The sequence below is a fragment of the Numenius arquata genome, chromosome 10 (assembly GCF_964106895.1).
Source record: "Numenius arquata chromosome 10, bNumArq3.hap1.1, whole genome shotgun sequence".
Classification (NCBI taxonomy): domain Eukaryota; kingdom Metazoa; phylum Chordata; class Aves; order Charadriiformes; family Scolopacidae; genus Numenius; species Numenius arquata.
This window is the reverse complement of record NC_133585.1, coordinates 5,438,245-5,464,159: the sequence shown is the minus strand read 5'-3', so window position 1 is coordinate 5,464,159 and position 25,915 is coordinate 5,438,245. Positions and strand designations below refer to the sequence as shown.

Genomic DNA, 25,915 nt, shown 5'->3' with positions numbered 1-25,915 from the left:
TTATTTTAAGTCTCATTCCCTGTTTCCTACAGTTTTTGATTTGTCTTCATCTCCTATATTTAGCTACTTCATTCTGTAAACTGTATAAGGCAGAAACGCATCCATTTTCATGCCCCTGATGTACCTTACATAGATAGGTGTCTGCTGAAGGACAAGGTGAATCGAGTCCGTTTGCAGAGGTGAAAACCATCCAGTTGACTTTAGATGTCACTGAGCGAGAAAAACGGCCAGTACTTTATCTCTGTACTGATTCACGGATGGTGGCAAATGCTCTGTGGGAATGGTTACAGCAATGGTTACAGCACAGAGGCAAACCCACCTGGGCTGCCCCACTGTGGCAAGATATTGCTGCCCAGGTAGAGACAGGAAAAGGAGTGGTGATTAATTGGAATGTACTGGGAAGTGTACGACCTGAGCTGACATAGATGGTATAGAATGAGGGGTGGATACTGTCCTGCTTTTGGCTGGGATAGAGTTAACTTTCTTCCTAGCAGCTGGTATAGTGCTATGTTTTGGATTTAGGATGAGAATAATGTTGGTAATACACTAATGTTTTTAGTTGTCGCTAAGCTGTCAAGGACATTTCCAGCTTCCCATAGAAAGGACAACTGACCCAAGATGGCCAAAGGATATTCCATACCACAGACTTTATGCTCAGTATATAAATGGGGGTTGGCCAGGGGGCAGGAATTGACGATCGCTGCTGAAGAATGGGCTGGGCATCGGTCAGCCAGTGGTGAGCAGTTGCTTTGTATATTCTTTTATCATTATTATTGTTATTATTTTCTCTTCCTTTGCTGTTCTATTACACTGTTTTTATCTCAACCCATGAATTTTACCTTTTTTTTCCCCAATTATCTCCCCCATACCACTGGAGGAGGGGAGAGAGTGAGCAAGCGGCTGCATGGTGCTTGGCTGCCTGCTGGGTTAAACCACAACAATAGGGCATTTTATTAATGTTACACAACAATTCCCAAAAAGCAAATCTTGTTAATGTGTAATTGTATCGAATATACCATCCTGTTTTGGTTTGGTCTGAAAACCTTTTTCTGAGCATTTATAACTAATTAAACTAATTCAGTACATTTTACACACCACGCTTTGTAGACTAGATGTACAAACCAAATTATTACAATGTCAACCCCAGTATCTCAACATGAGCCCTCAGTACTTCCTCTGCTATTCAACTAGTGCTAAATAAAGATGGCAGTAATTTTCCAAGGCACAATATGGTTTACGAGGCTTCTGCAGGTTTCTAATTTTTCCTCAGACAATTGAAAACACTGACTGAAAAAATCATACACCAGTGACGCTGTTTACCAATACACTGCAGAGAATAAACTCCATAAGAGCACACAAAGCAAGAAATGGTTCATCTTGAAATAGACAGCAGTGAATCACTGCGCCAAACAGAAATCCATTAATCTGCTGAAGAGTTAAATTTAGAAAGCATTAAAATTTATTGGTAGCCAGTCTTATCATTCAAAGAAACGTTCTCCACTGGGACACTGAAATGCAGAATTACTCATATGTAAAAGAGAACTCTCAGAAAACAAATTATTCACACTACATGATGTTGCTAAAAGCGAGCAGCAATAGCAACTAGAGTTTAAAGTAATTATAGTGCTCTTGAACCTTACATAGCACGTAATCCAGAAGGACTAATGGTTGAACAGGTAATGATACAAACACAAGGAATCTGCACGAAGAAACTCTTGAGTGTGCTTGCATATCACAGAAATAAAAGAGAGACTGGATCTTATTCTGGTGCTCACCTCTGTGGACTGATAGTTGGGTCAAGGACAGCCAGCCTCCAAAGAACCACCATCTCATCACACATGCTGGCACAAGCATGAGCAGCCACTTCTGACTGGCCATTGCTGCGTCCTGTGTGGCCACTGGCACTGCTGTGGGATGCAGATGTCCGCACACTGTACCACCAGCCAGTTATCTGCAGAAGAAAGTGTTGGTGGAGCTGTGTTGTGGACAACATTTGTACTCTGCTCTCACTTAACCTCATAACCACAAGGAAACGGGATCTGTAGCTAGTGCCATGTTTTCATTTGACTCCAAAATAACTAAGAGCATTAAAGCACCATTGGTTTGTGAGAATTAAGGGTCTCAAAATTTCTCTGGTTAGAAAGCACATGCCCACAGAACAAAACCTCACAGGAGGTTCTCTCACTAGAGGCCTTCACGCTTGGAGGGAAAAAGTGAACAATCACATTCTGTGTTTCTGTAACAAATGTGATAAATGAAGCATTTCCTTTCTCCTACTCAGAGTTGAGGTATGTGATGGAACAATAAGGAAACTTACATTGTAATTTATATTACAGGGTGAGATCAGCATCCTGAACTGTCAAAGGAACCTTTTCCCTAATATTATTTTTAAAACAAAAATCAAAAGTTTTATTACTTAAACCCATTAAGAGATATCTTCTACAAAAATAACAAAATAATCTGAGATTCTATCACCCAACAGGTATCTTTAGTTTTTAATCAAAATGACAGTTCATGTGTGATGTATTTTGTTTAGAAAAAAAAAATTAAAATAAATCGTCTTGATGGGGCAGAAATCAAATCGAATGCGCTGAGCTAAAGAGTTCAGACTCCATATATTCATGTTAAAAGGACTGAGGTACTTGTGGGTTATATTGTTTTTGGGGCATCACTAAATCACAAGAGCAAACTGTAACATCATTTTAGCATGAAGAAGCACGTGCCCTTAATGCATATAGACTGTTAAAAAAACCAAAATGTATTCAGCCATGGATTGTACAGGCACATGGCAGCAGTCACTGGCTCAGCCTGGTTCCCCAGAATTCCCCCCCACAAGTAAAGAGATGTGAATACCTGCTCATAGTTGAGACACTGGTCAGTCAGAATCTCCAGCAAAGGAGCTGCATTGCTGTCCCGTCTCTTAAACATCTCCCGCACAATGGAAAGCAGGTTCCAGATTCCTTCAGGCTCTCTTCCTCGCAGGGGACGCAGGAGACAGGCCCACTCAGCAGCAGCTGGTGGCTCCGTGGAAGAGAGATACATTGAATTCACATCACTGTAGATAAAACAGAAGAGCAGGGATGAGAAAAAAAATGAAATAAAGCACAGCCATACAAAATCTTGAGTATATTCTATATCCAGAAGTATATTTGCACCTTAAATGGGACAGACATGCATAACCTAAAAGAAAGGATGCCTAATGAGACTCAGAACACCACGCAAGTAAGGTATTGTGCAAATATAGTATGCTCTACTGAAATAACATTGGACAAGTTATGCAAAAATACAGTCCAGAAGAGTGACTACAAAACTGAGCATCCTTCCGTCCCTGGCATCACATAAGGCCGTACCGTGAAGGAGCTTACAGCTTACATCAACATCCCACTTCCCCTTCAACGGGAAACAGTTTACCTGAAAACAACAGGAGAGGGTCCACAGAATTTATGAAGGGTTTTCTTTATGTTGTCACTCAGAGTAGACTCATCTAAGTACCAGGTGCTTTGATCTGAGGCAGAGGGTCCGGCAGTGGGATCTTGACAAAAAACAACACATACAGAGTCTTCAGGCTTTGAAGATACTTTCCTCTGTGTGCCCAACCACAGAGATTACAGGGAGCACACGGGCAGCATTACTCGGTTTATTTCACCCATTGCAGAACTCACTATTCAGAACTATCTCACAATGCTATCATAACATTACCTTAACCACTGACAACCCTAAATTGGGAGACACGGTTGGCATGCTGAATGGCAGCACTACAACCAGCGGGACCGGGAGAAATTCAAGGACTGTGCCAACAGAAACGTCATGAAGTTCATTGAGGAAAAAATGTAAACTTTTGGCCTGGGACAGAAAACCCCATCCATCCGTACAGACTGAAAACCAAATAGCTGTGTAGCTGATAGGGTTTGGTGATTATGGTGGATGCCAAACTTTCACTGAAAACACAAAACAAAAAACCAACCAGCAAACTGGGCTTAATTAAGAAAAGCAGAGCTAGAAGATTTAAGGAACTTATTTTATCCCCTTCTACCTGGCACTGGTAAAGTCACACCTGGAATATTGAATCCAGTTTTGCATCCCCCAGACCAGGAACAATACTGAAAAACCAGAGAGGACATAGTGGAGGCATATCGAGATAGTTGTGTGCACGGAACCCATGACCCATGAGGTGGGACCGAGGAAGATGGGCTAATTTCATCTAAGAAGGAGAGGGTGAGGGGTGATCATTAACAGCCTACAACTACTTGGAATCACAAACACAATGCAGACAAACTCTTCTTGGCTGAAGAAGATGATAAAAAAGGATATTTACATTGGACATTATGAAAAAATTCTTGACCAAAAGGGCAATGCAGCACTAAAACAGGAATGCCCTGTAACGTCTCTGGCAACCAAGACTTGGATAAGCTAGCCCAAGCCACAGCTAACCCAATCTAGTGTTGCAAACAGTCCCGTTTCAAATAGGAGGTTGGAGAGGTCCCCTCCAATTAGCATTTCCAGGAGTCTATAATTAATACCAACTTAAAAAGTACAAGCTTTTGTTAGAAAGGTGCATTGCCTGATGCTCCTTTCCTCTACACATACTCTGAGGCTTCCATTACACCAGCAAGTGCCTGTTACTGTGCCATATATACGTGCAAGTGCCTGCTTTTATCCCTTTTCCTTGGCCTCCATCTGCAATCCCAGCTACACAGTAAAAGACCAGTTCAGAAACTCTTCAAAGCAATGGAAATAAATCCCCTTCTCATCTGTGACACAGATTACCGAAATAAGATATATCAAGGTTACCTGGGGCTCCACACACTGTGTTGATGGCAGTAGACTGAGAAGATAACAGCTCATCCAGCAAGCGCTGAGCAGTTGGAAGAATCTGAAAACAGGAAGCAAACTTTCAATATACCCAGTATTTCTCATCTTGATATACCCAGGCAAAGATCTGTCTGGATTTTCATGATTGAAACACTCTCAGAAGTACAAAATACAGTTATGTTTTCAGAAAGGACGATAGAGGGTGCTAAAGATTATACAATAGTAAACCAGCTGTTACACTTTCTCCTCTCCTTTCTCAAAGCAAGCATATATCCAATAGTAAACTAATGCAATTGCAACACTGAGCTACTGCAATCATAGTTTCTGGACAGTTCAGAGATAAGCAGAGAAGGCTCACACCTGACTGCAAAATCCTAAGCAGATATAACCTTAAAGTGCTCTTTTTGAAAGACAAATAGTAGAAAGTGTTTTTTCCCCAAACTAAGTCTGGGCTGAAACTGTAAATCCATTTAGCCTTTAGCATGCATGCTTACAACTGGTTAGGCATGTAGATAGGATTTAAATAACTTGCAAGAGAACATCTGATATCCCCCCATCTCTCTACACACAACACCTGAGGTTAAAGATCACACTTAGTTTAAAGCAAGGCACACACAGTACACCTATATTTGCAAATAATACAGATCCATTTCAAACAGATGGAAGAAAAAACAACGGCATTTTGCATTTGAGTCATCTGAAGAAACAAACTCATCATTAAGCTATTTTATACCTTTTTCCACTACTACATATTTTAAGTCACCACAAAGCAGAGAAGTCACAGATCTAGGCAATGACACACCTTAAGGTTAAAGTATCAGGGACCTGGAGTGACTCTCCTTCAGGCATTTTTGCCAAGACATTCATATTTAATTGGAATAGGAGTACTGGCTTCATGGAGGGAAACAGCTCGTGGGAGAATAACTGGGTAATAAATTCCAGCTGCTCAGAACCACTGACATTTTCATAGATACAGAAAACACTTTCTACAGAGATTTTGAAAACCATCTCCTTATCTAGCTGCATTCCTACAGACCACTTTCCCTTTGCACTTGTAAGTAATTCAGCATTATGTGACTGTACTGTAATGCAATTCACGAGCTGGAAGTAAGGATAAAATAGAATCACGTGTACAGCCTACTCTAATTCTACATCATGCAGTCAAAATACAAGGTCCCAACGTATCAGAGTATCTATCTTCACTCAGAAATCTTGAAGATCAGGAATGAGGTTGTTGGAAGAGTCTGAGATGCACCTTGCCTTTTTCAAGGGAATTACACAAAACAGGTTAAGATGCATCTGCCAATAAAACCCAAACTTTTATGTTGGGCAGCATCCATCAAATTATGTGGCAAGACAGTAATAATCAAATTAAATAATCCAGATGTTCCTGGGTGCACAGCTGATATACATGACTGAAGGAGAAATAAACCCTGGAAAAGGGAGAAGACACAGAATATTTGAAAGCAAAAAACCTACCACCACTACTAGCCTTTCCAAACCCTCTTAATAAAAGCACCAGACTATGTGACACAAAGCTCCGAGCCCTTAAGGAGAGAAGAAAAGCTTTGTCTGTTACCTAAGGCAGCAAGAAGCACACAGTATTGGTGCTGAACTCTGAGCAACACAAAAGCAGTACTTTTATATCACTATCATATTATATGATTCTTCTATTTACTCTCATAAGAAGATTATGTATTTCTGTAGGAAATTTAGAGGACATTTTAGCAATAGAATATCTTACTGTCCCAAGCACAGCACCATAATATGAATTTTAGGCACATGCTGACAGTAATCTAACTCCTACTTAAGACGTTATGCATGCGCTACTGAAATGTGACAGATACCCATGCAGGTCAGTTTTCCTCAACCTCCTTTGGTTGCATAAAAAAGCTGCCAAGCCCTTATATTTTTAATGCAAATCTTTCACAATGACTTAGGTATTCTTGAGTATTTTGTGCAAGCATTTTAGGCACATTATATAAATGACCTGACCTTGAACAACTTAGATATTAAAGAAATAAGAGAACAGGTTTTGCCTTTGACTAACAAAATTTCATGTCTATTACTTTCATGACCCAAATGATTCTTGAGAATCACCAAGAAGCTACAATGGGGAAAGTCAAAAGGTCACCAAATGGGTGCGTTAGAAAGTGCTCACCTAAGGTATACACAACGCATCCCCTGGGTAGTCTTCTCCACTTAACTAACCAGGCTCACAAAATAGCAGCAACCTGATTTGTTCTAACCTAAGTTTTTCACCACCATGCATTTATTTTATTGTGTTTGATCTTCCACAAGCTAAGCGCATATCCAGGCTAATACAAAGAGCCATCACTCTTCTTTCTCCTTTTAAGACATTTCTAATCTTTTACTTGGCAATAGACAACTGTCAAATAATAGAATGGCAAACGTGAAAAGGGCAAGAACTGAAAGCCTTCCAAGCAACTTGAACAGCATTACTGGTTATCTTGCAACAAAAAACATCATATAAATTGACCCAGAATAAGAATAATTGAATTTAAGAAAAAGTCAGTCCTATCGATTGTCCCCATTTACCTGTTGTGGAAGTTCACTGATTAGGTACTGAGCAAATTTTTGCAATTGGTCTCTTTGTAGCCGAGACAGGGACTCAGAAACAGGTGCTCGTAAGCATACTGCGGATGCCTGCAGAAAGAAAAGGAGACATAAACTGCCATTAACATGTCAGACTTAATGAAGCTGTGTCCACTGAATGGATGAAGTGTCATGACCAGTAGCTCTGCTGATATATACCATGCTTGGTCTTGATGGACAATTCTTTTTTCTGTAATTATGTGGTGTGTCACAGATAAGATGCAAATAAGCTGTCTAGGCTTTATAAAAACTGTTTTAAGAGTTTCTTCTCAAGGAAACTGCTTTAACAGCTGTTCTTAAGATCTGTTGTTGCTAGCAATTGCACAAATACTGGCAGGGATTTCACAAACAAACCTCTAAAATAGGACATTATTCCTTAAGCTTCTGGCAAACCAACCAGCTCCGTGGGGGACTGTTTCACAGAATCACAACCACCTCATTTATCTCATCAGAGGTTTTTTTTCTTCAATCTTAAAATCAGTTTCTTTCCATATCTTAGAACAACTTAGATGATAAAAAAAACCCCAGCACTAGTTTCTTAACCTTTTTCACTCTACAGAATAAAAAATGCCCAAATGTCACCTACCTAAAATTTAACCTGGAAACAGGCAAGAGCAGTTTGATAATAAAAATGTTTCTGATATTGATTTGCCTACATAGAGTAATATACCTTGGCTTGTAACTTGCTAGTGTCAGTAGCCAGTATAAACAAACATGAAAACCCTTTCATTACCATTTTCAGGTAGAAGAAACTATTGGAGAGAAAAGGATGATTTTTATCTTACACAGGGTCTGAACTTTGAGTGTAAATACTATAAATGAAAATTTGTTTCCTATCCTCACTCTCCATACCCATCATTTAAAACTGGAACTACATTCAAAGCAAACCTTTTCTTTTGCCAACTCTCTGGTCCTAAGTACAGAAAGTATACTGATAATCTAATGATTTCACAAGAGTATCAGTTTAAGCCTATTACAATCGTCCACTGTGAAATATTAACAAGCTTCAGCAGGTTATTAGCACTTATTTAAGAATCTGGAGTTGATCATGAGCATGTTAGATATAAAATGTTCTGCGACAGCGGAAAATCTTCTGTTCCTTTCAATCATCCAAGCTTAATCCTTCCTTAAGATGTATTTCTCAGCTTCCCAAAGACTGAAGAAATTAATCTGTATTTATTTCATGTTGATTCTATGCATTTTCACCTGGAGCTCCTGGGGATGAGAAACACCTACTTTTCACTCTATACAAGGCCATACAGAATACAAGCAGTCAAATAAAACCATAAACTTAACTGACTGTTTGAAATCTACAAGTCAAAACACTTGTATGTGTTAAAACAAACTGGTGAACGTAAAGGCCAACAGTGATCAAAATTACTTTCCTTTTGCACTCGAAATGATCAAACAACCAAAAGAAAGAGCATTCAAATCCCATATTTACAAAGACTTTTAATAAAAGACTAACTATTGGTGACCTTTCACTCCTTGCAGAACTGAAGAAAGAATGAGTAATTCTAGCATTTAAATGAGAAACAGGAAGGGGCCTCTGTATCTACAATTTGCAATTTGCACATTATCAAAGGACATTCTGCAGTTTACAGCCTCAGACAATTCACTCTGCAGACTGCAACAGCGAGCACACATTTGCACAATCTGTAACCAAAAAGAGCGCCAAGAACAATTTCCCTAAAGAGAGCGCGCGTTGCATAAAACCGTAATGAGGAGAGACTCGGCAAAGACGCCTAGGGGAGAGCAGAAGTGTATTTAAAGGCCTACATTGTGTATCCGGAAGAGGCAGAGCGCCACGACGTGAGCGCACCACTTGGCCCCGGCTCCGCAGGTACAGCTGCACGAGGTGATCCTGCACCGGTCAAACATCACCGCCACATTGTACGCGCCTTTGGGTGGCACCATCTGCGGGGGTACCACAGTGGCACTCAGATGGAAACCTGTTAAAATTGTAAAGTCCACAGTTACTCTTCTGGTGCTTGGGAGAAAGATTCAGCTAGAATGGAAATTTAGGTATGCGCCATTTAAACAGGGAAACAACATATCTAGCAACAACATCCATATAGGAATGGACCAGCTGTTAATACATTAATTTATTTATATTTTTATTTATTATATATTTATTTATATTAATACTTAACAAAGAAAAGCAGAAATGGATAAAGCTATCACTGAAAAGCATGTTTTTTTGATCACGGAGTCAAAGCTAGACTACACATATTTTGGGCATGATTTCTATGTTAATTAGCTCCGACCACAGTCTAGCACAAGCTAGGTGACTTCTTCAGAATTATTTCCAAGTAAGTCAACTTTCACAATTTTACAGTCAGCTAAAGAAGGCATCGCTTACATCTGAACGCTTACTTTCACTTTGTAGCTTCAGACGCTACCCGTTTTCCATAAATTATGTACATCCTTGCAATTTTGTGAATATTCCTTTTTTATAAACCATGTACTCAGAAAACAAAACACCCCTCTTGCTCAGACTAAAATCAATGGAAAAGGAAAATTTCAGCAATAACACTTGAATGAATCCAGCCCAATTAATTTGTGATGAAACAAATAAATTTTGAATCTCATCTCGGGCAGGATGACAAAGAGCCTTAATGAGGCTTGGCTTCGTGTAAACTCATGCACAACGCAAACCAGTTGTAGTCATAATGCAGCATCCTCTACAGATAACGGTTATCCAGAGGCACACACATTATAAGCAGGAAAAGGCCATCAGGAACATGAATCTTCTACTTGTCTTGAAGGCCCTTATCACCAGTTAATCATCCTCTACAGCAATGAGCATCAGCCTCAGAGCCTTTTTGCTAGTCTCACATTCAGTTTCAATGAAGCATAGAATGCACCAAGGGTATCAAAGCCATAACCAAATTTCAGTCCAATAATCTACCTTAAGTGAAAAAATATGGCTAGGGACAGCGATTACAATATTTTCTCCATCATCAGCACAGGGAAGTACATTATAAATCCACACTACTAAGTTTTTATTATGATACTGTGAGATTATAATAATGATGGTGTTCAGGAGTGCACATGACCTACTAAATCCCATTTAAAACAATGTGCACTATTTCTTCCTCAAAATGTAATCCCCGTGCCAATACAAACTTGGTCTTACCTTGCTTAACCTTTCTATTTCTCCTGTTCCCCAGAATTCAAATCCCCTTCCTGATGCGGGTGATTATTTTGATTAGTACACATAATGCCACCCAAATTCTTCAGCCATTTTAGCAATTGGAACAGAATCAAAACAAAAGAAGGCATTCACAACAAAATTACTGCACTGCTTATTACTAGCTACAGTTCTAATTTATGTTCCACACTTGGATAATACAACCCAAACAGTTCAGCTAGTCCTTCTGTTGTACCAGAAGCATCTCAGACTAATGCCAAAATGCCCTAATTTTCACAAAAGCAAATTAAGCATTTCACAAATTGGAATAGCAGCAATTCTTTTTCACTGAGAAAAAGAAGTATTCAAAAAGTGTTAGAGAAGAATGGGTCACAGCTATACACTCTTATCAAGCTCCTACCATGAAATTTTTATTTGTATATGAAGATAGTTAAATGATTAAATGCAAAGAGGGAAGAACAGTTATAAAAAGAGACAAAGAAAATTTAAGGGCTTCAGCTATTGTCTCCTCCTGCAGACCACAGCTCTCACCTTCCTGCTTAAATGTAAAGACAAGGATTACATCTACTGCACACCTGAGTGATCTGGCCACCTCACAGAGACCACAAGAATGTTCTTCCCTCCCACCACCTGATAACAGCTTATCTGCTCCCTGCATAACAACACATTACCAAAACACGTCTGCATGTACCAGCCATGTTCATTCTGCAACTGCATGTAGCCCACCAGAAAAAAAATAAGATCTATACCCTATTCTTGGCAAGCTCCACTCCCAGGAGACCTCAAGCACAAGCTGCAGGCCAGACGAATTGCTCTGCCAGGAGTCTCACCCCCCTTGGCTACCATGGTTCTTAAGTGTACTGGGGGTGCAGAGAAAGCTTAGCTCTTCTGTGAAAGCACTTAGGCTTTCTACACAGAAAGTGCATCTTACACGTCTTATGAGCACCAGATTTACTACTCAGAACAAATATTTCAAGCGCCAGCACCAATGCTTCAGAGAGTGTTGGGTACATGCACTGTACAACATACCTGCTATGCACAGAGGGCACCAGGAGTGACCTACTGCACCCAGGAAGCAGGTTCTATCATGTAGTGAAGAAGGGGTAGCAGAACACTGTCCTCCCTGATACTCAATTTAAGACACATTGTTTGATTAAATGTAAAAGCAGGAAATAATCAACTGCTGCCAAGACTAGGTCCTACGAAAGACAGATGGCTTCTTTTTCAGTCCATAACTAATCCTTCTCACTGCTCTACCCCTGAAACTTAATCTTTCAGGAAAAGTACCCAAGAGAAATGTATGCTTCCGGCTGGTTAAAATCCAGTTTTCAGAATTTTAGGATAGCTACAGCAACATCTTTTGCATTTAATATTTATCATGAAACTCATTTATTGTGAAATTTCAGGTCTGTTTATTCATTTTTCTGAGGTCCTATTAGTCCTCATGATTTCAGGTGGAAACGCACACATTTGAAATACCCCAAGCTACTCCGTAAGAAATTGGAATGAACAGATTTAAGTGACTTATGAGTAAACAACACCCTACTAAGAACGCTTCTTGCAATACAGCTTCCAAGCTTTCTTCATTGGTATTTGGTAGTTCTGATGTCCCTATAACGATGACAGCAAACACACCTCTGCATAGAATTTAAAAACCTTTTCTCTGGCTTTCCCAGGACTAACAGAAATGGGAAAACAAGAGCTGAACAGAAGCTTTTAGACAGGAGGCAATGCAAGGCAATTCTGGACACTGTTCGTTTTAAACCAAGATAATAGAATCTTTAAAAAGTGGAGAGTTAGAGACACTATTCAAGGAGATGTAAAGTTAGAATCCACACTGAACCTCCTGCTGCCTTCCTCATTTGTTAAAAAGAGATTAAGACTATGATACAAAAAAAATCCCTGAGATCAGCAACTATAATACACCTATTTGAGAACCACGGTAACATCTTCAGTGCAAGGAGACAGGTGTATGACTGCCACAAAGGGAGTGGGAGAGGAAGGCCTATGAAAGTCAATTCTTTGCACATATATAGTAGAACACTGTAAAAAAAGTAGGGGTTTGGAATGTGGTGAAGAGGTGCTTTTGTTCAGAAATTATGGATATGAATTTGCATGTGAACAAGATGACTAAGACTACTCATGTTTAAAAAAAAATAATAAAATCTTATACTGCAAAGGGAAATGGGACAAAATAGCACAAAGCACATTTCGAGCTTTGTCCTGTTGATCACAGTATCACAAGGCACTGCTCAACCCCCTCCAAATCAAATCCCCTCTCAAGCGCTGCTTTATTTCCTGTGTTTCTTTTCCCATTTCACAGTATACGAAACTCAAAACTGCAACCACACACCTTAAAATCATTTGGAGTAGCCAACTGAAATTATACCCAATCCACCAGCAGCAGCTTCTGGGCTACTCATGGGAAAACAAAAGACACAGTAGTCTCTCCATTAGATAAAGTTCCTCCACTAAGGAGGAAACAATGTTAATGTTTAAACAAAGTTACTTCCTTCCCTTCCACGCACATAATCCTTTGTCAAGAAGCCGCGCTGCAGTCCGTGTACTTAAGCAGTTCCTCCCCTGTATCATTTACCAACTCCTATTTTTCCCTACTCCTCTCTTCTCCCCCAAGCACAGGTTTTGTATGAATATTCCCAGCCTTTGTTCATTTACATTGCTTTACACCTCCTCGCCTTTTTCATTTATTACCAAAACAAGTTTTGACCACAGTCTGAGCGCTGTACATTAAATATTCTGCTCTTTCCCATTGTGAAAGCCCCAGGATTTACTGAGTTCCAGCCAGTCGCATTTAAGTTCATTTTGTCTCTCTTAAACATTTGCCTTCCTTAAGTTCAGCCTTGGAGACCTCTCTCAGGATTTCAGTCCTGACATCAAGAGCTTATGAATGCACTCAAAAATCAGTTTAATCCCATTTAGCTCCATTTGTTCCAATATTACTATCTGGTCTCACTGACAATTCAATATACCTTACGTATGAAGAAGTACTTCAATTCTCAAGAATTCCTGCTACTGTTACCATAGTAGACAACAGACTGGGTAAAATCCTTTCAGATGCTTTACCCTCTATTCAGATAACAGTTCATCAGTCTCTTGCAATTTGCATATCACAATGACTATCTCCTTCTCTTTTGTTCTCCCCAAACTTTTACAGCATGGGTCCCTTTAATTCCCTTTCTGAGGGTCCTTTACCTAAATTTATTCATCCACTGATCACTGAGAATTAAGTATTACTGGTACTAGCAACTAAACAGGCCCAGAGAAGTCTCGATCCCTCATCACGTGAAAATGAAGGAACTTTCCTCCTTAACATAATACAGCTTCTTATATTATCATTTTTTCTTATTACAGCCAGGCTCTGTTCCCACATACCAATTACTATTCTATTTCTGAAGCTTACAATTGCAGAAAAAACTACACCTCTGCATTGGATTGACATGGCCCACCTTGACATACTAGTGTCTTTATTTCACACAACGCCTTCCTGTCTAACAGCTGCCACTGGAAAAGCCAGCTCAATATTCTTCTTTACTTCAAAGGACTTAATGAAAAATCCAGAATCCAATTCTTTGTTTAAGATAAGTTTCTATAACCATAAAGCATAAAAAGAACAAGATAAGTAAGGAGAAGCGATAAAACCCACTGTCCAGCAACAGGGATTTCCTTCTACCAAAATGCTACATGAGTAACTGTATTATTAACACAATTCTTTTGCCACCAGAATAATTAAAGCTTGCAAACTTCCTCTCTGCCATACATGCACTTTAGGCAAGGCATTCATTTGATCAGAATGTTCTAGAAAACCAGGTTATCCCTATCAATGAGGAAATTTAAGCATTATAGACACAAAGGCATTCAACACAGGTTTTTTCCAAAACGCTGAGACAGATCAGAAATCTAATTTTCAGAACGTTTCTGGCTTTTCACTCAGTTTCACAGCTGACCTGAGCAAGGCTGAAATAAACCTAGTATTTAGCTCAAGACATTACAAAGAATATACGTGGCAGGGAGGTTAGTCTAGGATGCCAGAAACAGTCCTACCACCGCTGTCCCATTGCAGATACGGTTTTGGGAATCTGAAATATCTCGAGACATGAAGCTGCAATGTTCTTACCTATCTGGAGAGGGTCTTTGACAGCCCTCACCCGGAAGAGCTGCTCCCCTCGCTGGAACTCATCTGCACTGCCGTTCGCCAAACACGAGTACAATCTGTAAGAGATAGATACAAAACATCAAGATCAGTCTGCTTTTAAGAAATTTCACATTATTATCCTCTGGCATTCTTTGTTGGCATGGCATTTGAAAAATTCTTACTATCTTCATCTTCAGGATGAAGTCCAGCTCTTTTCTGCCACTTCTCCATTATACTTCAACTGTAAAAATGGTTAGTCTCTTCCTAAGTGGGTTTGTGTACAGCCACTGGCATTTCTAGGAATTTCAACCTAAGGCTCTGAAGTACGAATTCATTCATAGCCTAAAATCCAGCTTTTATATACAGTATAATATCAATTCAAGGTCCAATGTTAGCATGCCATAGTAAAACTGCTCGTACTTCTAGGTGAGTTACCTGCTTGCTCACATGAGGCTTTTTTTACATCTGTGCTCATCAGGATAATGAACATATACGATCATTTGGCTTGCTCTCTTCCCCCACAGGTGATCTTACTAATTACACCAGAACTTCTGACATTACCTCCCCCCATCTGATACCAGAACATTAGATGAATGCATCCAAGAACTTTCAGGGTGATTCTTTCTAAAAGAATAAATCATCACTACTTTGCAACAAAATTCTGAATGCACAGCTCCATGGGCAGGCCTCCTACAGCATAAAAGCTTCAGAAAAAATACTTTGGTAAAAGATCTAAAAGCAGAGAGTTTTTCATTATGTACTCATACAATTTATGTGGAAACATAAGAAATATAGTCATCTCTGACTGTATCCACTGATCACTGATGTACTCAGCAAATTCTGATTCTCCCACTTACTCACCAAAAGGCTTGCACAGCGTACTGAGCTAGCCCTCCTTGCCAATTTCTGAGACCAGTAAAAGCTCTGAGTCAAGCAACAGATTCAAACTGTAAAGAATACTTAGTAAGACTAACATAAGGACTAAACTCTACAAACAACTTAATGTCATGTAAATTAAAGGGTGCATTTATTCTGCTATCATTTGCACACAGAACCTGCACGTGCACATGCTTTTCCTGGGACACATGCTCATCCTGAAATAAAACCCCGTATCATAGGGTATCCCACAGTAACCCATCCGCGTAATACAAAATGCCCGTGAGAACAGCAGAAGCAGCAAATATATGGGACATCAAATGAACAACAATTCTCCTCCAGTGACCAGAACTCTTCCTTAAGCATCAATGAAACAGAAAGAGTATTCATTACCTGATGTCTTCCTCATTTTCTGGGAAACTCCAGAAGGCGATCCGAAGCTGCAGTTGCTCAGGCACCGGAGGATAAACTTTCTCCACCACCTCAAATGGAATGTGAAATGCAACCTGTTTTGCAGACAGTTCCACCAATGGGATCACCAGCCCATCTAGCAAGACAAGAAATGAAATGCAATCAGCCATTCAGAGAACAAAACTCGTAAGAGGTTAAAGAGAGAGGAGCAGGGAGCCCCTTCCACTTCCTTTCTTATCTCACCAAGTTCTAGGACCAATTTTGATAGACAGTAAAAGGCATCACAGAAATTTTCTGAAGAATTGTCTGCCAACTTTATGTTTGTTTTCAGCTCCCTAGGGCATGGGTACCATTCCTAAAAAAAGAGAAGTCCTTTGTCAGGAGAGCTACATTAGCCTAGCAGACATCAGCGACTCAAACTCCAACAAAACTGAAGCCATTTAGCAAGACTTAAAGCAGCCAAATATTTTTCACACATTTCTGTTAGAATATGGCAGCAACATCCTGTGAATGCCAGGTTATTGCACAGAGAAGAACTATTACAGTGTATATGCACGACAGCAATGGAAAGGTTATCCAGGAACCTTAGTATTCACTTTTTTGGTAACATTCAGTATTTGGCTGTTTAAAAGATTCTAATTTCAGTTAGTATTTGTTGGTTTATTCCCTTCACCACCACCTGTCATATGATATCTGTATTTCAGGTTCTCTACAGAAGCAACTGGGAATTACTATGTTTGTACAGTGCTGACTACACTGAGCTCATGAGGGTCTTAACTGAAGGCATCAAGAGCTTTATACAAATACATGTAACCACCCCTTTCTACCAACTAACTCCACTTTCTATGTTTTTAAGCGCAGATGAAGATTTCTTATCATCAGGTTATGGGAGCCTCATGTTTCTCCTTCACTCTGAGCTAGATTACACTCTATGCCAGGCTTGTCTTATCTGCAAGCCCCTCACTGCTTCACTGAGATCCCTTCCTGATCCATCACTCCAGCAGCCTTGGTTCTCCCGTCTTCCAAACCCTGTTGCCAAGAGCCTAATTAATTCCATTTCAGATACTCGATGTTATGTCTTTTCACCTCCCTAACCAGCTTCTAACACACCACTGGAAGCCAGAATGTAAACCAATCTGGCCCTCAGCTTTTCCTCCCCAGCTGCCTCCAGGCAACATATCAAAGGAAAACTTAAGCCCTGATGTCAGTAAACGCTTTCTCACCCTCTGCCTAGAGACACCCTCCAGTCCCAGCAGCTGGGAACCAGATAGGAAGGGAGAGGGCTTTGAAAGCGCATGCACACAGCGAAAGCAGCCAACATTTCCCCCAGTACTGAGCAGACCTGTCAAACTGAAGGATTACATAAATATGGAAAGAAAATACAGTTTTCAAACATCTACATTTACGATTTTTTTTTGATTGCAGCAAAATTAGATTCATTAGGGAGCATTCACTTCTCCCAGACAGAGTCAGCCTTTCACTGGCAGGATTATTTTTTTCATCACCAGTGACTTTTCCTCTATGTTATAGACAGAGCCTGTGTTTTACAGTGCTATAATCCCATCCACAAACGTGAGAGCAGCAGACTGTAAAATGAACAACCATAGAAAAGTGGACTGTCCCTTTCTCTACAGTTAGAAGATAAACAAGATTTTGGCAGAAAAGCCATCTCATTTCCACTTTTGATAATCAGAACAGGTGTAAAGCTCTCATCAAGTCACTATAAAAACCTACTACTTTTAATTAATGAGTTTTTAATTAGTGCAACATAGTCAAATATCATTGCTGCTACTACAGTAGTAGTCGATACCAAATTAAGGCACTTAAATCATAGAATCATGGAATGGTTAGAGTTGGAAGGGACCTTAAAGATCATCGAGTTCCAACCCCCCTGCCATGGGCAGGGACACCTCCACTAGACCAGGTTGCTCAAAGCCCCATCCAGCCTGGCCTTGAACACCTCCAGGGATGGGGCAGCCACAGATTCTCTGGGCAACCTGTTCCAGTGTCTCACCATCTTCACAGTGAAGAATTTATTCCTAATATCTAATCTAAATCTCCCCTGTTCCAATTTAAAACCATTACCCCTTGTCCTGTCACTACATCTCCTGACAAAGAGTCGCTCTTTAGTACTTGAAGTTACTCTGAGCAATGAAAGGAGAGGTATTTCTTGTGGTTTTAAGTGCACTTTTTGTATAGAGGCACTTTATCCAAGTCTTCCATTACACAATACTAGAAAAGAGAGAACACCTAAACAACCTCTACAAGGTACAAGACTCAAAAAAGACTTCAGTACAATCATACAACCAGTTACTAGGTCTCAATGGTACTGGTAGAGTAGTACTGGTGCTGAGAGCAGCAGTACAATCACTGCAATTATCTCCATGCTCTCCATTACAAAGTATGGCTGTTCCTTTCATGCTAAACTAAACCAGCTCAAGAAAAAGACTTTGACGACTGTTACTGAAATTACCTCTCTTGAGAAAACATTTTTTCCAGGTGGGAAGACAACATGAGCCCTCCTCATCTGCTCCAGTGCAAGTCCAGTACAAGTCAGCCAGCTCCAGCTTGATTTTAACAGTTTTACACAGTGAACTAAGGTACAGGCTGACTCTGCACTGAACTCATTAACTGATTCATCAGCTGTACTGTGTTAGCAGTAATCAGCAGAAGACAGGTGGCCAATTATCTGCCATATCATAACCCACAGCCAGACATTCACAGCACACAGCTTAGATGTTTTCAGAATATGGTGAAAGCAGTAAAACCTGGTGGGGAGACAATAATCTAAAAAGCAATAAGCTTATCTATAAGACCGTGTATCTTTATAAAATGCTGAATTTTCTATAAGGAGAGACATGGAAAAGAAATAGTAGAAAATAACTTTGCAATGATACATTAAGGGTGGGTGAATTCATAGTAGTTAACTTGGCACACAGCGTAAATACTAAAATTAAGACGTTAAACTGCCCTAAGTTTCAAGGGGGTAGTCCCCTACGTAGCCAAGGTGAGACACTTATCTAGAATGTGACTCAGAGCATCAGAAGGTCTTTTCCCATTAGGCCTCCTGTAAAGTCAGCTGGACAGTTTAAGTGCTTAAATTAGAGACTGAATATTCTCCTTTGAGTCCTAAACCTAGAGAGATCCATTCAAAAAGGTTTATCTCTAGATAAACAAATCCAAGGTTGGTGGATTCATACCTACTTGTATCAAAAGGTCTTATCAATACAACAGACAAAAGGTACTCTCGGGATCTATAATAAATATATTTCGAGCAAGAAAAAAGAAAAGCCTGCTAACAAAGAAAAGAAGAAAGCATCCCAGCTTCTGCTCAGAAAGAAAAGATAAGGACAGCAAGGAAGATTGCAAATTTAATATAAAAATGATACAGTGGTGAAATCAAAGATGTAATACAAAATTGACAAATCTGCAAAATCAATCTATCCAAGGGAGAAGACCACTTTAAACTGTGGAGCAAAACAAGCAAGAATCACAGAGCAAAGGAAACATTTCAAGTCTTGGAGGAATAGTCACAGGCAAAGTATAGGCAACCTCAGACAATACTCACAGGTTAATGACTAGCAAAACCCAGGTCAGGAAGGGATTTTGAGAGGCCGTCTAATCTATACCTCCTACCTAAGAAGCAGGATCAAGCATATCTAAACCATTCTGAAAAAATCATGTCTCATCTATTTACTGCCACGTGGAACACACAGCTTTGATGAAGGCTGTCCTACCCTTTTTGCTACTATTTTAAGTGAATTACACGTTTGATTTTTATAGCTATTTTATAACAGCTAAAAGTTTAGCATAGACATAATTATTCCTGCCAGAACGACAACAACATAAGAAAAACACCCCAACCCCAAACTAGCCAACACAAGCTATGCACACAAATAACACAAATATGCATTTTTACCAGTGGAAACAACTCCTGTGCCAGGAGGGCTTACTGACATAGGAATGCATAGGAATACATTGCTTAACCTTTGCTAACATAGGGTAAGCTATAACAAGTTGCAGCCAACAATTATTCATAAAAACAGATCATGTTCTAACTGAGCTATTATTCCTTCACTACAATAATTGAATTTCCATGATAGAGAAATAGAGAAGAAACTGCTTGAATAATCAGCAAAATAGGGGCCATGAGAATACCAAAGAGTTATTAAATGGGATGGAAAGAAAAAACAACTGGCCAAGAGCTGAATGTATTTGTTATCTAATTACATTATTTCCATTGGGTTACTTTCATTTGACACAGGTCTTTAAAAATAAACTACATGTACAAGTGAATAAAAACAAATGCAAGTGAACAAATCTCACAGCACGAGATAAGACCCAGTGCAAAGGCAGGATGCAGTGTTTTGCTATATATATCTTAAGAAAAAATGTCATGTTAGGCTGCACTGTTTTTTCAGAGATGAGTCTGTAACTTTGATTTTATAGCTATCCCTGGTCCCCATCTCACATTTCCCCCTCACCTTTCCTGCTGGCTTCAGTCCAAAATGTAACAGCGCAGAACAAAGAAATACAACTATACACTGAATAAGGAGATGAAGAAAATGAAGTCAAGCTCTTCTGTATCAAAAGCTGAAGTGAAAAGAAGAGTAAAATTAACAGCAATAAGCAGAGTGCAATCTTAGCCAGTGAAGAACAGTGAAGTAGGGGTGTTATAAAACCTATTTTACAAACCTCATTTAAAAAGTAGTAAATATGACATTGCTTTTTACAGGATTTGCCATGTAGAAAGATAAATCTGTTACTATAGCACTTTAAGCATTTCTGCTTGTTTTATTTTAATTAAGTGCATATGAGTAAAATGCCCCTTGACTTAAGTCAGTGATATATTCTCTCGCTGATACCCCTTAAAACCAAAAAGTGCTGCGAACTCTCAAATATGGGCAAACAGAGCAAGCATTACATTTAACCATAACACACCTAAATCAACACTCTTCAAAAGCACTTGGTTTCTTACTGTTTTGTACATTTCCTTCTAAAATCCTGCTGTTGGTTTTACTTTTTTTCCTCTTACTCTTTTTTCCTTTCTATTTATTCTCAGAGTTGATGTCTTTAAGTACGTGCCAGAGCAATACATTCCTTCAGGTCTCAAACTCTGCAACAAACATCAGAAAACTTCACCTTTGCCTCGAACTCTGCAATACTCGAAGATGACTGCTCTGAATCAACTTAAAAATACAGTTTCCCAGGGTGAACATTGCAAAATAAAACATAAGCTTTTTAATTAAAAAATTACTCTTCATTCCAAATAAATTAGATCAAAGGTATTTAGGCCATTACTTATATTTCTTTACTTGTTCCTCTTCCATTTTACCACATAATCAACATCCTATAAAAAGCAACAAATGTTTTAGACAAAAATATATAAAAAATTCACCTCTGGACTGAGGGTAAGACACATGATATGTAACAGAAGCATGTTGCAGAAGTCTGAAAATAAGATATTTTCTCTTCTTTCAAAAGCATTTCTCATCCAAAGCTCCATCCACAAAGCTCAGTAACTTTAGTTCTCTTTTCAAAGAGGCATTCAGTTAAGAGCAGAACTGATTCAATGGGTGACAGACACCACCACCACCACCACTCAGTTTACTGTCACATTAGCATTTTGCCCAAGTAGGTCCCAGCCCTACACAGTCATCAGAAAGGGAATACCTTCCAAAGTGTTGAACTATCCTACTTGCAGCCTATGTCAGCACTAAGGGTACATTTCTGTCCACTTGCTGGATTGTGGCTTTCAAGCACAGACTTGTGAGATGGGTAGCTAATATCTATCCCATACAATTTCCCAAACTTCAGGCAACGTTATTAAAAAGTACAGTACATCTATAATGCACTAGCACAGAATATATATAAGTGGTGGAATATTCAGAACATCCTTGAATAGTCTTGAGAATACAATCTTGGGAGTAAATCAGATTTACAGAGTACAGTTAAACGTAAGCTTCATGATGCAGTCACAAACAGGAGATCTATGTTTGCAAGGAGGCAAGTTCTCCATCCAAGTAGAAAAGATACTGCAGCCACTCTAGTCTGTGCCTGTAAGACATGGAACATATGAAGCACTAAACCAAAACCAATAAGCTCCAGAAGGAAACCAAATACTTTAAAAAAGCAACCAAAATAACCAAAATGAAATAATTTTAAACATAGAGAAGAGAGGTAACATACAAGCACTTAAAACAATAAAAGAAGTATTCACCTTAAACACCCACACCAAAATGGTTGTGCTCTGGACTGTAAATGATCTTTTTGAATCACACAGCTGGTCTCAGCGGTGTTCATGTGGACACACGCATCACAGATTGCTCCAGCACAACTGGAGCTAACGGGGGCTCTTATGGCAGCCCAGCAGACAGGCCAAGTACTGAACATGCACCAAGAGTGAACTTTCTTGCCTCGAAAGAAGAAAAGAAACCCAACTGGCCAGCTGAGGGGTGAGGAGCCCAAGACTGAACCAAGACCCTGCAATGTCAGACCCTGACAGTTGAAGGGAAATAAGGAGCTGCCCCCGGCACCCAGCCCTGCTCTAGCTTGACTATGTGTAGAATGAAGCATACAAAAAGCTGAAGACATGGGGTAATATTCAAATACTGACTCCCCGTTGTCTTCAATTAGCATTCCTGTTTCAGGTTAATAATTCCAGGCCATCCTACACTGAGGGGGAAAAAAACCCCATCAAGTTCCTTGTAAAAAACAAACCACAGTATTGCAAAAAAATAGGAATTTGTTTTCCTTTTCTGATTAAGGAAACTGATGTGATGGTACATGTTCCTGGTTCCTCAACTATTCAAGTAGTGTCAATCTTAAGAAAATAAGCAACTCTTTTACACTGGAATACCTGCTGGAATAAGTCAGAACAAAGTTTCAGCTATTTGTTCCTCAGATACTGCCCACTCTAAACCAATTCCCTGCAAAAACTCCTCAGCATTCACAAAGCCGCAACAATAAATGGAGAACCATAGACTCCAGAAAAAAAACCTTTGGGGGAATTCATCTGTGTGAGTTTTTCATGTGCTATGATAGACCAAGAAGGTTAGAGAAGACAAGAATAGGGTTCAAGTGATGGATAAAGGATGCTACAAATGCTGCTGCTGCTTGATCATTAACCAAGCTTGCTCAGAAAAGATGACTGGAGGGAGCATTCTGACCCGAGGGCTCCTTTGGGTTTGTTTTCTCTCCGTGTTTTTGTATTTTTAAGACATCAACATACTTATAAAAGGCTAGCAAGTACACAGCTAAACCGACCTAGAAAAGCAGTAAGGGCAGGGCACTGCCCAGTCAGCAGGTATTTCAGGCAAAGTTAGCCACAGGAAAACCTCTACAAATACCCGTTTCTCCACTAGGGTTGTACAGCAGGATGATATTCTCACTATGCAGGAATGAAGTTAAAAATAAATAAATAAACGAATATATACACACACATACCTTTTTTTTTTTTTTTTTTGTAATAACTCTAAACATAGCCCTAGAGAGAACTAAGTGATCAACAATCTAGCAAAATGCTCCAGAGGACAAATAAAGATTCAGGTTGAATCACTGGGTACATCGCTTTGCTCACAGGATAAAGCACACTAAAGAGAACTATCAAGGTTACTAGGTTATGTTTTTCTGTCTCTGTAATTCACCTCTTAAATTTGTACATTACCCTTCTTACTGCCTGTAAATAGCAACTGTAAATAGCGCAGAACTCTCAGGAAGGAAAGTTATCAATTAAATATGGGGGTTTATATTTAGGAACAGGTCTGCTTCTCTTGTTTGCTGGTTTTTTCCTCCTCCTCCTCCACTGCTACTGCCCCCATAAGCTTACTAACTGTATTAAAACCCTAATGGGATCTGTGTTTAGAAGACTTTCTTATACCTCTTATTTCCCCACCTCGAGTTATACAACTCTATCTGGATCCCATAACCATTTTGCAGCAGTGAAATTACACCAAGAATAATGTCACAGGGTAGCAAACGCAGAGATATTAATACCACACTGAAAGTGAAAAGAAGAACTGGGGGGAGGCCTACATCAGCCCTAAGCCACAGAATGACATTTTTATGTACAACACATTTGAGAAGACGAATAAGCAACAGAACTTTTTCATTAGCGTTTACTGGATGAGACTGATGAGATTCGTAGCCAAAAACTGTTAAAAATACAAATCCCAGATGGGCAGATTACGGTCCAGAATTGGAAACCTCACGCTTAACTGACAAACTGCAGCAACTATTACTACACAGATTCCGTTACAACCATCACAATAACATTTTAAGACTAGCCTTTTTTTTTTTTTTTTTTAATGCAATGCAAAAAAAGTTCATTTTATCACAGGAGGGTGTCCAATTCACCCCCAAAAACTCCACCATCCTCCAGAGTCATATCTCAGCTCAATTTGATTTCTGAAAATTGCTTAACACTACATCACAAACAGCTCATACATGTAAGTCAAAATATTTAATGGCTCAAAATATCTTTTTGTTGCTGTATTTACATTCCCATTCAAAACCAGAGAAGGATATTACTTGGCTGACTACATAAACATATCCTGACACCATGACTTCTGTCTCCAAGATTAAGGCATTTTAGGAAGCAAGAATTAGTTCATTTTATAAGGCAGAGCTTAAAATACACCAAAGTATCAGAAAAAGAATACTCCTTTTTTATTTTGCACACAAGCCTGTAGATTTCCAGAATACAATAGCAAATCACATTCAGAGTGGCTGAGTGGCATTTTCTTTTTCAGGTGTTTGTAATTTTAAACCTGTTCAGGCTTGCAGTTCCCCTTCTGGTCAGCTGGATTATTAAAAAAAAACATTTCTGACACCCATTTCACAATGGTTTTCTACACTCACTCTCTGTGTGTGTACAGAGCTAAAAAAAACACAACCAAAAACCAGCTGACTTAACTTTGCGCACCTCTGGTGAAATGGCATCACCACCATGCCAACATCAATCACAGAGACTGCATCCCCAAACGATTTTTGTTAAAGAATCTGAACGCCAAACAGAGGAGGGATCCCACTTACTCAGCTCAACTCCTGCTGTGTCAGCATTAGACTGAGTTAAGTATTTTATCTTTATGTTACTATCTTTAAAGTTACAACTTTTAAATCATATAGTGTTCGAGTATTATGCCAACTCCTGGTGACACTTCCACTAGATTTTGTGAGGCACAAGAAAGACGTACAAAATTAAGCTGGTGAGGCTTTACAATACTAAGCAATAACTGATAAGAGAACTAAAACTTAGAAGATGCATGATGTGTGTATAAGGTCCAAGAGTCCTAACCCACTAAGAGTTTAAATCAGTAAGAGAATGCCAAAAATCCCACAGCCACGTCCCAACTTTCCCTACAGTAATTCATCATTTCTTCCTGTTAGTAAAAACGTTTTACCAGGAGCAAAACCTTCTACTGCTATATAAAGTAGTCGTGATCTAACTTCAGAAAGTCTTTCTTTGAGACACTCTAGTTCCCAATGCCCCTCCTTTTAAAGATAAAACAATGTTGAAACAAGCAGGCAGATGCAAATTAATAGCAGTGGTTCTTACATTAGCCTGCAAAGTGCACACTAATACACACAGCATTTACTGTCCCTGAATTTCTAGAGATTTATGGGGAAATGGTTCCTTTTTCTTCCTGCACTGTCTCCAAATGAGACTTCTCCCCTGAGAATCAGCCCTCCCAGCCCTGCACCACACCAGATGAGAGCCTTAGACACATGGGGAGCAAGTTTAACGTCCTCTGGCTGCCAGACCAGCTGCTCGGATCATCTTGTCAGACAATCCAAATACAACTTTGTTCAGAAACTTCCACAAAATAATTCAGAAACATTCTTTCATCCCACAAAATACCAGTGTCTGGCACAATTCTACTGCAACAACAGCC

General features: G+C 39.5%; 1 protein-coding gene across 1 annotated transcript in view; it reads right to left on the bottom strand.

Annotated features, from left to right (window-relative positions):
- ZSWIM8 (zinc finger SWIM-type containing 8) overlaps window positions 1-25,915 on the bottom strand; it is a 59,720-nt gene that overhangs the window by 21,581 nt on the left and 12,224 nt on the right. The window contains exons 2-9 of the mRNA XM_074154725.1: window positions 16,005-16,158; window positions 14,718-14,812; window positions 9,208-9,380; window positions 7,372-7,479; window positions 4,792-4,873; window positions 3,412-3,532; window positions 2,854-3,055; window positions 1,776-1,951 (exon numbers count right to left, since the gene is read on the bottom strand). Coding sequence (XP_074010826.1) covers window positions 1,776-1,951; window positions 2,854-3,055; window positions 3,412-3,532; window positions 4,792-4,873; window positions 7,372-7,479; window positions 9,208-9,380; window positions 14,718-14,812; window positions 16,005-16,158 — 1,111 coding nt within the window. The remainder of the gene's footprint in view (window positions 1-1,775; window positions 1,952-2,853; window positions 3,056-3,411; window positions 3,533-4,791; window positions 4,874-7,371; window positions 7,480-9,207; window positions 9,381-14,717; window positions 14,813-16,004; window positions 16,159-25,915) is intronic.